This window comes from Fusarium oxysporum, chromosome 13 (genome assembly GCF_000149955.1).
Source record: "Fusarium oxysporum f. sp. lycopersici 4287 chromosome 13, whole genome shotgun sequence".
In the NCBI taxonomy this organism is placed as follows: Eukaryota; Fungi; Ascomycota; class Sordariomycetes; order Hypocreales; family Nectriaceae; genus Fusarium; species Fusarium oxysporum.
The window spans coordinates 953,648-964,955 of NC_030998.1; the positions used below are offsets into that span (position 1 = coordinate 953,648).

Sequence of the window (11,308 nt, forward strand, 5' to 3'; positions counted from 1 at the left end):
ACGGAGTTTGTAGGGGAAAATGGATACGAGAAAAGCCGACTGTGGATCTGATCAGTCCACTATTTGCCGTGCGTTCCCTACCAAAACTCCGGCCGAGGTTTGGTCGTAAATAGAATTGGGTCTACTCATGTGCTGGCAAGGCTGATCACATGTTACTGGGCTGAAGAATAATTAGCGATTATAAATATTGAGACGTGGTACTTCATGTGATTTTGGTATGAGTTAATCTATTCCATGTCTTTGTTACAAATGCCAAGACTGGCGTCTTGAGGCCATGAAAACGTGGCTAAAATTTGCATCATGAATCATCTTTCAATGTCCCAAACTTGCATCGAGATCATGATGTTAGAATTATCGTATCATGTATCGTGAGTTTAAAGTTTGTCGGCTTCTTGGTGTTTTCCGTACTCAAGATCTCGGCCGAAAGACGGACTTTGGTCTTGATCATGTGACGAGGTCAGGCAGTCATCAGTGGCGACGATCTAGTCTGCGCATTTGACGTCTCCATGATGCTTCATTTGGCGCATATTTTTGCGATTCCCTTTCTTCATCGCCACAAAATTTATTTCAAGCCCAAAACACCTTTGTAGGTAGTTTTACGCTGATCTGGGTCGCTGCTCATCAAGGTCCCCAACCAAAAGGTGTCCACTGAAAGCGCCCGAATTGATAATCTCGAATTGAGTCACCAACGTCGCAAAAACTCTGAGTTTCACCTCACAAATAAATTCACGACTGGAAGAATATTACTATGGGACGTACAGAGCCATCTATCGGCCGACCACCAGCGGCTTTTCGCAAAGATGCACGCTCCAAAAAGGCCAAAGCCACCATCAACAAGGTCATCCCCAGCCTCCTCCCTGGGTATCCCGGTGCTCAGAAAGGAATCAATTCAGCAGAGCTGATACCTTTTATGAACACTACAGTCTTGCCTGAAGCATATGGGAAGCTCTTGAAGAAACATGAGGACAAGGGTGATGCAGCAACGAAGGGCAAAGCTACAGATGGCGCTGAGGATCCCCATGAGAGCTTGGAAAAGCTTAAAACACCAAGAATCTCAATCAGGGAAGTCGACACGCTTACTGCTGCAAGAGATCTTCTTAATATTGAGACACCGGCGGGCATCAAAACAGATCTTGGTAATACTAGAGCTCATGTGACAATCTTGAACATGGGTTCGCCTCTGAATCCTGGAGGTGGATTTCTCAATGGTGCGAATAGCCAAGAGGAGTCATTGTGTATGCGCACTACGCTATATCCCTCTCTCAAGGACGAGTGGTACCGACTCCCCGAACTTTCTTCGATTTGGACTCCGATGGTGTTGGTCTTCAGAGATGAAGACGGGAATGATCTGGACAAGAAGGATCGATTCTATGTCGACTGCATCACAGCTGCAATGATCCGCGGCCCGGAATTCGAGCTTGACGAGGACGGAGTAGCATCATACGCCAACAAGAAGGATCGCGATACGGCGCAAGCCAAGATGAGGGCCGTTATGCGAATCGCTATGGTCAAAAAGTCCAAACGACTTGTACTTGGAGCTTGGGGCTGCGGCGCGCATGGAAACCCCGTCGGTGAAATAGCAAGGATCTGGAAATCTGTTCTAACTCCAAGATACGATAAGTCAAGGCCGCTAAAGGAGAGATGGGAATACATTGATGAGATTGTGTTTGCGATCAAGGATCACAATATGGCGCAGGCTTTTGCGGAAGCTTGGGGTGACGGTCTTGAACGGCAAGACAAAGAGAAGAATGAGATTAAAGAGGAGGATGAGGAAGATGCTGAGGTTGTTGATCTGGCTGATATCAAAACGCAAGAGTTGAAAGATAAGATCAGGGAGCTGGAGCAGAGGATCCAGAAGGTGAATAACCCGAAGGTGTCGGATGGCTTGAAGACTATTCTTGAGGGGCTGAAGAAACAGCTCCCGGAAGAGGATGAACCTTCAACTCAGGACAGTGAGTGGGAGCATGTCAAAGCTGAAGGCACCGGATCTAGCTGATCTGTCGATCTGAACGTTGACGTGGTATGGTTCATCGTCAAAGCGCGCACGTCAATGCATGGATCTCTAGCAAATAAACACCCAAAATTTCATCAGAATGGATAACTGTCACCCAGGGTAGTATCAACACCTGACTAGCATGAAAGGTAGATCTCGGTAATTTGATATCAGCAACCTCCGTCCGCATCCCTCACCGTCTTCTACACCGACCTAACCAGATGTATCTAATCACCAGACCAATTATCACATGTATCACGATCTCCATAGCTATTCTTTCATTTGAGATCTTTCATCTCGCTAGTCTATCACTGGTTCGTGTTGAGTTGCAGTGCGGAGGTGAGCCCGCAGCCCGGACCCGTCTCCGCATTCAGCTCATGATGGCGTTCATTGGTCATCACACTATCGCGAACACTTTACCAATTGGGCTATACTTTTTTTTGCTGAGACAATGGCATAAAATGCTGGTATAGCTCTTGATCGACATGTCTGTACTTTATATAGTCTGCCGCTCGACCGAAGGGCTTGGACTTTGATGTCCAAGCATCATCTTGCCAAGGAGGAGAATTGAGATTCCTGGTCATTTTGATGAAGCTTTCTTTGATTCAGAACTAGTAAAGTCTCCCTCATGATTCAATGAGATCCAGAGCGCATTGGAGTGTCTCATCCTGATATTCATCATGGATATGGCTGCAGACCAGCGTGTCATGTAAACCACTGTCTGTTGAGTATTCGGGCTTGATCATCATCCCGGACTCCAATTATCCATGGACGACAGGTGACGGAGGTTCGCGTTTATTCGGCACTTCAAGGCCGAACCGGTATTTCAGACGATCTCTAGATTGGCCTGAACCTAGCTGTCGCTTAGCTGTCGCTTGTGCATGGATCTAACTGCAAGCCAATGTAACATCTCCGCATGCCTTCCCCAGAGCCCACTTCCCCAGACCATCAACCCGGGGGAATGGAAACTCTATTTCTTCTTGGTAGCTGTGCTATAGCTTATAAAGTATTGAAGCTTCCCCTCAATATTCGTCGGCATCAAGCTTGAGCTCCCCTGTCTCTCATAACCCTCCCCTACCAAGCTCATACACGAACGCGTCTGCTCATCTACCAAGCTCAACATGTCTCCCCGTAACAGCGTCAACGGCAAGCCTCGAAGTGAAGGCGAAGAGTTGGATCATGTCCATCCAACCCGGAGCATCCCCATCTCGCCAGAGCTATTCGAGCAGCTTTATCTTCAGCCACAGAATAGGGTGAAGGGAGACCTCCGAAAGACCTTCGGCAATCCTACGCCAGTCGGTATGTACTATTGCCTTGAACAGCCCCTTTGATACTGACGCGTCTAGCTTTGGCTGGGTTTTTGATGTGCTCCACGCCAGCATCCATGGGCCTACTCGGATGGCAGGGAGCTGGTGGCTTTGCTGCCGCTGCGAACGTGTATGTCCTGCCGTCCTTTCGATTGTAGAAGTTAGTTAATAGATCACAGTGGTGCCTACTTTGGCCTTGGTGGTGTTCTTCTTGTATTGGGAGGTATTGGTGAATGGATTCTCGGTAAGAATTGACTCTCCCCCATTGTAATTCATCAGCTAACGTTAGTCTTCCAGGAAACACCTTCCCGTCGACCGTCTTCTTCACCTTCGGAGGTTTCTGGCTTGCATTCGGTACAACTGTCGTCCCTGACTCTGGTGCCTACAGCACGTATTCCACCGACGGTACCGCTGCAAATGGTCTCACTCAGCCTCAATTCTACTCGACTTTCGCATTTTTCCTGATTGCCATGGCCATTCTATGCACAATCTATTCTATCGCGAGTATTCGAACAAACGTCGCTCTGTTCTCCATCTTGCTCTTGCTTGTTCCTTGCTGTAAGTCCAACGTCCTCCTTTGATACAGCACTCACTAACCCTCCCAATAGTCTCTTGTCTTGCCGCTGCCTTCTTCGCCGTTTCTCAAGGGAAGGCTAATCTTGCGCTCAAGTGCCAGCATGCTGGAGCGGGCTTGTTGTTCGCTCTATCGTTGATCGGCTGGTATATGTTCATGTCTATTCTGCTCATGTCCGTCGACTTCCCCATCATGCTACCTCTGGGCGATCTCTCGACCATCATCCGCGGCAAAAGTGATGCAAAGAAGGATGCAAGCAAGACAGTTTAAAAAGGATCACATGGCTTTAGGGATATTGTCGTGTCGATGGGAGGACCCCCTGTTATATTGGGAAAGGAAACGTTGATAATCAAGAACCTGGATAGGAACACGTCTTATAAAAGTCCTTTTTGCCGTCGTATATTGCTTTTTGAGCTTACATCCACGTTTTGAGGCTTGTTTATAATGGACCACTATGTAATCACTGTCACTGTGACGAAGCACAGAGGGCTTTTCTATAATGTTACAAGTGATTTGCTTCTAATCTGTCAATTGCTCTTGATGCATTTCTGTGATATAACGCAATAGAGTATCTATACTATTCAAGAAACAGTCGATCCTCTTCTAAAGAATCGATCGAGGAAAATCGGCATATGGGGGAGTTGTATTACAAAGGTCTTGGCCATTCAACTTCGCCACACACAGTAGAATGGTCTGGGTTACTATGGCTATCTCGTCAAGTTGATAAGCCATTAGTTCTGCCGCAAGCGTTATCTTATCAGAGATAAGCAATCTAGATGTTCCGTTGAGGGAAAGCTCAAGATAGCTTTCGGCTCATGAGAATCTCATTGGCTGAAATACGCTAAACCACAACCTTAGAATCGACGATTGCTACCCTGTACCTTCTCCTCTTCGCAGGCCTGTTGTCTTTAGTATCGGAGGGCGATGCCCCGGGCATTCGTAGCGACATCCTTCCGATCAACGACGCCGATTGCGATGGGTTTTTCTCCTTTAAAGGCAAGCCGCACCGTCGGCCTCTGATCCCTTCCCGAGGTTTTTCCCTGCCGCCGCGACAGTCGACTACGAGCTACAACTTGGTTACTGGAGATTGTGGACTGCGTCAGCAGATGTAGTGATGCGCGAGAGAATTCTGGTCGGTGGAAAAAGTTCGACAATAGATTGCCCTCGAACCCGCTGACGGGTGACGGGCTTGAGAAATACAGCACCTTTTGTGCCATTGGTATGCTGGATGGTGAAGGAAGCGGGGTATCCTGTACCTAGCTAGCTCAGCACGTCTTTTGCTCCAGTAGGAGATTTGGCTTCGTTACAGCCACCCAGACGAAAAATACACATACATACATACATACATACATACATGTTGTCTTTAGCAGGACTTCAATGCTCTATGCACTATTTTCTTTTTCCTCTCAATCTTACAGTATAAATGGTTCAGCTTCCAATCAGTTGATATGAGGCTGGGGGGCTGGCTTAAGCCCTTTATAAGTGCTAGTTCTAGACTCGCGTATTTTGCATTGTTCAGCAATCACACCTTTAAAATTTTAGAAATGATATTTGACTGCCGATCCAAGATGGACTAGTACTGGATCACCAATCAGGGGAAACCCATTATATAATCTAGGCAGATACAGAATGATCATGAATATCTTCCTTCTCGCCACGTCTGCCATGGCCAGGCGCATGAGCCACCTCTTCTCTTTGTGCCATAATGGTTTCGAGGTTCTGAGCCACCAATTAGCATCATGTTTCGGCCAACATACCAGAGAGAGAAGACTTACAGGCCCCTCAAAGGTCTTCCCGCGAGCAATCCAATAAATAGCAATGGCGAGGCAGCAGATTGCTATGACGACAGAAACATAATCTGTGATAATGTAAGCAGACGAGTAATTACAAGAGAAAGAAAATACGTACTCATTGTGTTTCCAGTGACATGTAACGATGGAGGGAAGCAGAAAAGCTGTGTCCAAGTTAGTAACTCGTCCTACTTCGCTGGAAATCAACATACCACTGAAGTTACCGAAACGTACAGACAAGCTGTCCAGTTGACCAGATATCCCCAGAAGTTTCCAAGCTTCCACGGCGTATGAGGGTGTTGATGCGGAGCGAGGATGCCTCTACCTCGAATGACCAAAACGAAAATTGGGAAAGCGTATGATATGTTCAGAAGGATCGTGCAAGACGCGATGAAGGCGTTGAAAGCAACTGTAGGTCCTAGATAAAGGGCACCAAATAGCACGTTGAAGATATAGGTGAAGATGATCGTGCGAACTGGAACCTCCAACTTCGGGTTGATGTGGTTGAAATATCGAGAGAAAAAGAAGCCATTATCTCGAGCCATGGAGTATATCAATCGACTTGTGGTGGTGATAGATCCATTTGTGCCGTGTATGAAACACAGCCCTAGCATGCAGCTGATGATGGTAGATGCTGCTCGACTGTTCGTGGCTTGATCGAAAAGAGCGATCAGGGGCTGACCGGTAGGCGAGCTGACTACCTTGTCAACATCAGTCAGACAGAAGAGGATGACTAGGATGAAGATCAAGCCACTGTTGGGGTCAGTATCTCATGCAGATTGCTTTGGCCAGGGTCTCAATACTCACGTAGAACCACCAACACCAATAGCATAGACGATTGCAAGGGGGGCATCCAGATGGGGATTAGGCATTTCTTCAGTCATGTGCAAAACCGCGTCAAATCCAATCAATGATAAAGCGGATTGAAGTAGACCCAGAAGCCATGCCATCCCATCTGACCATCCCGTCTCGTTATTGAACGTTGTGAAAACGAACTCGGCGCTGGTCTTTTCTGACATGGATAACAGAACAATGCTGATGATGATAACGCTTAGAATTGACCAGTAGACTTGATGACACTGTTAGAAAGCTATGTCTCAGGCTTTTGTAAGTGAAAACTTACGAGCGAAGTTGCTCCAAGGTCCAAGGATGGAATTGCCCCAGATGTTCACGATGGTCGAAAACGTGATAATGGCAAGGAAGACAAGGTATGTTGTCCAAGAGTCGACTGGCGTTGATCTCCCCGATGCGACGACAATAGCGGCAGCAATAAACATGGCTGAATCCAATTAGCACAAGCGCCTACTTCTTTTGGCAAGGAAGAGTCACCAGAGAAGATCGCTTCAGTTGTTACAAGGGTGAGCCAGCCAGCAATATTAATCCAGCCAGCACAAAGACTCTGAAGATTATTAGCTTCCCGTAGCGTTATCGACTGTAGAGGGGGGCGTACTAAGAACCTCTTCCATCTGTCACTACTGAGAGCGTATACAAAATGATACTGCCCGCCTGCTGTTGGCCAGATAGCTGCAAGCTCACCAAGACTGAAGGCTAGAGCGAAATTGCAAGCAACACAGAAGATGAAGCCGTACAGGAGCGCGACTGGGCCTCCAGATGGCATGACGATGCCAATTGTGCCACCTAACGCGATCCAAGTGCTGTAGAAGTCAGTATAGTGAGTCTTTGGCTATTAATGGCAATGTGGATCTGCTTACTTGAGAATGGCAAATGTCATCGCGACCATGGTCAACTTGCTGAGACGCGGCCGCAAGTGACCTTCGGTGACCTGGTGAGGAGTCGAATCGGCCATGGCGAAAATAGCTGGCGAAAACTGCCAAGTCTTGATCTATGTGAGTCCTTATTGCTCTCAACAGTAGCTACGTTCAACAAGATGGGATATATCTTAAATAGACCCCGTCACGAAACGTTCATAGACTGCAAGCGAGCTGATAAGAGTGCCAAGGATTCCCCCAGGCCAAGAGTGCCGAGATAAGCTTTTCCAGGGTTGGTCGTTATCGTGCGGGGAAATGAAGCGAGATCGCGGTCTCTGTTGTAACCCACGCGTTGCACTAGGCACAATTAGGATGGCACAGTCTGGACTTACTTTGCTGGGAGTAGCGGCATCGCGAACCCCTTTACGGTTTGGCCACTTATCTGCGTTCGCCGCATGGAGACGGACGTCAATTAGATAGGATATCGAGATATCTTTAGCTGGGTGACGATTTAGTCGACGGAGTTGCTGTTGCGTCGTGACTCGACCCCCTCAGACCGAGTGCAACATACCTTGTCTAATCGCAAGTGGCTTTATGTAGCACAGCAGTGACGGAGTTCCGGCGGTCGAATGGACGCCTCTCAAACTTCCGACCTAACCGCCTCTCTTGGGAAACTGGATGCAGCTTCGATAGTTTGCACACATGATGATCCTGCTGGCCGACCGACCTTATCGTTGGAAACCCCTTGTTTTCGAACCAACAGCAGCTGAGATTGTGTGTCAACTGCTTTAGTATCAGGATTTAATTGAGGTTCATAGAGATCACTACTGGACCATACATGCACTAACGAGTGTTGATATGGGTCAATTTGGTCGAGACTATGCTAAAAGGAAAATTTGTTCTGATGATCTGATCAGAGATTACTGCTCGCCTTTACACTAGGTTCTCCCCATCCCGGAGTCAACAGTAAAGCCAACGTAGTGTACTCCGAAGTGGCAAAGTTGGACCCAATGGCCCCAGCACCTGAAGGACCCGGATCGTGGTATACGTTGACAGCACGAGCTCGGTTCTTGGTAACTTCAATAATCGACCCGCTCTTGATCTCGATGTCCTGCGGTCCTGTACTGGCTTGGTTAATGGTCGAGCAGATGCTGTCTCTCTCAACCAAAGCGACCATGACGCTAGCGACCTCGGACGGCTCTACCAGAACATCCTTGCTGGTATCAACCATGGCAAGCTTTTCTGGGTTCTCCATGAAGAGAGGCGTCTTGATGATGCCTGGTGCGACTGCAGCGATACGGACGCCGACTTGGTCGATCTTGGCCATCGCGCGCACGAATCCACTAATCGCATGTTTTGTCGCATCATAAATAGCTGTAGATGGACAGGTATCTTGGGCGTTGGTGCTCGAGATAATAACAATCGTGCGAGGTTTCTTTTCGTATCTCAAGAAACGAGACAGCGCCAATTGAGTGGTCCTGATAGGATGAATCAAGTTGATGTCGATACTGGCATAGCGACCGCCATGGGGGGCATCCTTGCTTTGTGGGGTTCCAGGAGGATACCAGAAGCTGCTAAAGCTCTAGATATTCACTGGGTCAGTGACAATTAACTTTGGAGACCTGGAGTGCATACCGGTTCGTAGACTCCAGCGCCGGGGCAGACGATGTCAATCTCGCCGAACTCCTCTTCTGCCCTTTCGAAAATTCGCTCGAGATGAGTCCAGTTAGTCACATCAGTCTGCTGGAAAACAGCTCGGCTCTTGCTTTCGACTCCGCCAGAATAAGCGTCCACCAGCTTCTGAGCTTCAGGTCGCAGAGCGAGGTCGGCAAAAAGGACATTGCATCCGCCATTCAAAAGCTGTTCAGCAAATGCGAGGTTGATGCCACTGCCAGCACCAGTAATAATGGCTGTTTTGCCTCGGATAGAATGGGACATGTTCTGCGTATTCCTTTGCTTTCGTGGGGATTAGTATTGAGTGGCAACGGAGAACAGCAAATCGAATGATTAGCCCCTCATACATATTTGAATGATATCCTTCATACCCTCTTTCGATAACGTGCCAAGATATCACAAGCATCAGCGCCATCCTCTTGACGATGCCAAGTTTCTGTGACAAGCCATGGTATATTGGAGACTCTTTGCGGGTGATAGCATCCAGTCCGTGCGGGGTCAGAGTTACGCTGCTCGTGACACTATCTGGACTGGACTCGATCCAAAGCTTTCTATGGGTCCGACAGATAAGTTGAATGCTTGATCAGGAAGGGGGACCCCTTGATGTTGGTCCCACGGTGGTCCAGACTCACCATACCGAAAATAGTATGTGCTGCCTGAATACTTCCATCCATCTCTTCTACGAGCACGCAATCATGTACCTCTAGTATTAAAGACCTGGATAGGAGGCTCAAATCCGGTTGCGAGCCTTTCCACGCTAACTACCGTTCGAGCCGGCAACATGGAGCGAAAGACGGATACCAAGACTTACAAGCTGAATCATGCGATGTGAGTTCATCTTGGACCGCTCACTCGACCTATGCATACTTATCCCAAAGCTAATAGGATTCGTGTGAAGGATCCCAGAAGTGCGAGTAAGTAAAATCACCATTGACCAATTCGTGTGGGTTTACTTAACAGCCCTCTTACAGTCCAGTTTTACGAGCTTCTTGGCCTTAGCGTTGTCCAAAAGCTTACATTTCCTGAGCATAAGTTCGATCTTTACTTCCTTGGTGTCGACAGCCCAGGTTCACCGTCTCATGGGAAGTTCACCTTCGATCGTCAAGGCTTAATCGAGCTCACTCACAATTACGGCACTGAGAGTGATGACAATTATCGAGTGAGCAATGGCAATGAAAAACCTTATCTCGGCTTCTCCCATATCTCGATGTCTGTGGCGAATGTGCAGTCTACCTACCAGACGCTGGCCAAAGCTGGTTACAAGTTCCAGCAGGATGTCTCCTCCGGGAACGAGCCGGTAATTGCTTTGGATCCAGACGGTTACTGGATACGCATCGCTGAGAAGGGGTCACCAAACAAGAGCACGGCTTCCAACCCTCCTGGCTCGTTCAGTGTTGTATGTCTGCATCCTCCTCTCAAATCATGAAATATCGCGAACTGACATTCATGTAGAATCAATACGCCCTGCGAGTCACCGACGCCACTCGATCCGTTCGCTACTACACAGAGAATCTCGGAATGAAGCTGACCAAAACTCTCGACAGCCAGAACGGAAACTCAAAGACATTTCTTTTAGGGTATCCTTCAACCAGCCCGTTCACCGGAACAGAAGATTTGCCACGCCGTGAAGGATTACTCGCTCTCATCTGGCAAGGCGGAGAGAACGCGATATCAAAAGTACATAATGGAAACGATCAACCTCAAGGATTTGGTCATATCTGCAAGTTAATTCGTCTTGTTTCTATGGTAGAAATAACTGACTTTGCAAAGGTGTTACTGTCGATAATATTGATGCAGCGTGTGCACGGTTGGAAGGACTGGACGTTGCGTGGAAGAAGAGACTCACAGATGGAAAGATGAAGAATGTTGCATTTCTTCTTGACCCTGATAATTATTGGATTGAATTGGTGCAGAACGAAGGCTTTACTGGCAAAGCAAATTTCTAGACTAGGGATCTAAGTTTCTATAGCCAGCCTCCACATCAGATGAATTCATTCTTTTCCATGCCCTAAAGTATTATAATGTGAGCTCTGCTGCCCCCATGTCATACCTTGCTCGTACATATGATAAGACAATGATAGTGTTGAGTCAAATTTATAACGTGCTTCTCCAGTCTGCCATCTCCGCCCGCTTGTCGTTGAATCCTGGCCACTTACTAACCGTGATTGGCAACTCTAGCCTAGGTTTTGCGCTAAGACTTGGTACTGCAACCAATTAATCCTTCCCATCTGCCGAGGTAGCACTTACCGAGTTAGGCAAGT

At 47.7% G+C, this 11,308-nt stretch overlaps 5 protein-coding genes across 11 annotated transcripts; 3 read left to right on the forward strand and 2 right to left on the reverse strand.

The window, feature by feature from the left end:
* Positions 1-236: 236 nt before the first annotated feature.
* On the forward strand, positions 237-2,417 carry FOXG_12241 (uncharacterized protein). Its single transcript, XM_018391988.1, has one exon. It carries the CDS (start codon positions 749-751, stop codon positions 1,994-1,996), a length of 1,248 nt encoding a protein of 415 aa, XP_018250745.1. The 5' UTR covers positions 237-748; the 3' UTR covers positions 1,997-2,417.
* Positions 2,418-2,590: 173 nt separating this feature from the next.
* FOXG_12242 (uncharacterized protein) lies at positions 2,591-4,397 on the forward strand. Its single transcript, XM_018391989.1, has 5 exons — positions 2,591-3,292; positions 3,340-3,430; positions 3,480-3,544; positions 3,598-3,858; positions 3,909-4,397. The coding sequence occupies exons 1-5, from the start codon at positions 3,115-3,117 to the stop codon at positions 4,142-4,144; spliced, it is 831 nt and encodes a 276-aa protein (XP_018250746.1). The 5' UTR covers positions 2,591-3,114; the 3' UTR covers positions 4,145-4,397.
* Positions 4,398-5,336: 939 nt separating this feature from the next.
* On the reverse strand, positions 5,337-7,582 carry FOXG_20695 (uncharacterized protein). Of its 4 annotated transcripts, XM_018400992.1 has the most exons (9): positions 7,377-7,582; positions 7,115-7,319; positions 6,994-7,063; positions 6,788-6,943; positions 6,472-6,733; positions 5,877-6,417; positions 5,783-5,828; positions 5,650-5,732; positions 5,371-5,593 (listed from the first exon to the last, which is right to left on the reverse strand). In XM_018400992.1, the coding sequence occupies exons 1-9, from the start codon at positions 7,469-7,471 to the stop codon at positions 5,489-5,491; spliced, it is 1,563 nt and encodes a 520-aa protein (XP_018250748.1). In that variant the 5' UTR covers positions 7,472-7,582; the 3' UTR covers positions 5,371-5,488. The 4 variants fall into 4 exon arrangements, with proteins under 4 accessions (XP_018250750.1, XP_018250748.1, XP_018250749.1 ...); XM_018400994.1 differs by having other exon boundaries at positions 5,337-5,593; positions 6,788-7,063; XM_018400991.1 differs by having other exon boundaries at positions 5,380-5,732; positions 7,377-7,533.
* A 638-nt stretch (positions 7,583-8,220) lies between these two features.
* FOXG_12245 (3-hydroxybutyrate dehydrogenase) lies at positions 8,221-9,507 on the reverse strand. Its single transcript, XM_018391990.1, has 2 exons — positions 9,009-9,507; positions 8,221-8,955 (listed from the first exon to the last, which is right to left on the reverse strand). Exons 1-2 carry the CDS (start codon positions 9,309-9,311, stop codon positions 8,287-8,289), a joined length of 972 nt encoding a protein of 323 aa, XP_018250751.1. The 5' UTR covers positions 9,312-9,507; the 3' UTR covers positions 8,221-8,286.
* A 263-nt stretch (positions 9,508-9,770) lies between these two features.
* FOXG_12246 (uncharacterized protein) lies at positions 9,771-11,060 on the forward strand. Of its 4 annotated transcripts, XM_018391991.1 has the most exons (5): positions 9,771-9,875; positions 9,933-9,961; positions 10,019-10,443; positions 10,500-10,767; positions 10,818-11,060. In XM_018391991.1, the coding sequence occupies exons 1-5, from the start codon at positions 9,829-9,831 to the stop codon at positions 10,991-10,993; spliced, it is 945 nt and encodes a 314-aa protein (XP_018250752.1). In that variant the 5' UTR covers positions 9,771-9,828; the 3' UTR covers positions 10,994-11,060. The 4 variants fall into 4 exon arrangements, with proteins under 4 accessions (XP_018250752.1, XP_018250753.1, XP_018250755.1 ...); XM_018391992.1 differs by having other exon boundaries at positions 9,771-9,961; XM_018391993.1 differs by having other exon boundaries at positions 9,777-9,875; positions 10,500-11,060.
* Positions 11,061-11,308: the final 248 nt, after the last annotated feature.

Excerpts from the sequence above, each read along its gene's own strand:
- FOXG_12241 (XM_018391988.1), top strand. The coding sequence starts at position 749 with ATGGGACGTACAGAGCCATCTATCGGCCGACCACCAGCGGCTTTTCGC.
- FOXG_12242 (XM_018391989.1), top strand. The coding sequence starts at position 3,115 with ATGTCTCCCCGTAACAGCGTCAACGGCAAGCCTCGAAGTGAAGGCGAA. Across the intron at positions 3,293-3,339 it reads CGGCAATCCTACGCCAGTCG|CTTTGGCTGGGTTTTTGATG; the intron begins GTATGTACTATT and ends TGACGCGTCTAG. Across the intron at positions 3,545-3,597 it reads TATTGGTGAATGGATTCTCG|GAAACACCTTCCCGTCGACC; the intron begins GTAAGAATTGAC and ends TTAGTCTTCCAG.
- FOXG_20695 (XM_018400991.1), bottom strand. The coding sequence starts at position 7,471 with ATGGCCGATTCGACTCCTCACCAGGTCACCGAAGGTCACTTGCGGCCG. Across the intron at positions 6,734-6,787 it reads ACCTTGGAGCAACTTCGCTC|TCTACTGGTCAATTCTAAGC; the intron begins GTAAGTTTTCAC and ends AGTGTCATCAAG. Across the intron at positions 6,418-6,471 it reads ATTGGTGTTGGTGGTTCTAC|TGGCTTGATCTTCATCCTAG; the intron begins GTGAGTATTGAG and ends TGACCCCAACAG.
- FOXG_12245 (XM_018391990.1), bottom strand. The coding sequence starts at position 9,311 with ATGTCCCATTCTATCCGAGGCAAAACAGCCATTATTACTGGTGCTGGC. Across the intron at positions 8,956-9,008 it reads GCGCTGGAGTCTACGAACCG|AGCTTTAGCAGCTTCTGGTA; the intron begins GTATGCACTCCA and ends GTGAATATCTAG.
- FOXG_12246 (XM_018391991.1), top strand. The coding sequence starts at position 9,829 with ATGGAGCGAAAGACGGATACCAAGACTTACAAGCTGAATCATGCGAT. Across the intron at positions 9,876-9,932 it reads TACAAGCTGAATCATGCGAT|GATTCGTGTGAAGGATCCCA; the intron begins GTGAGTTCATCT and ends CAAAGCTAATAG. Across the intron at positions 10,768-10,817 it reads TCAAGGATTTGGTCATATCT|GTGTTACTGTCGATAATATT; the intron begins GCAAGTTAATTC and ends GACTTTGCAAAG.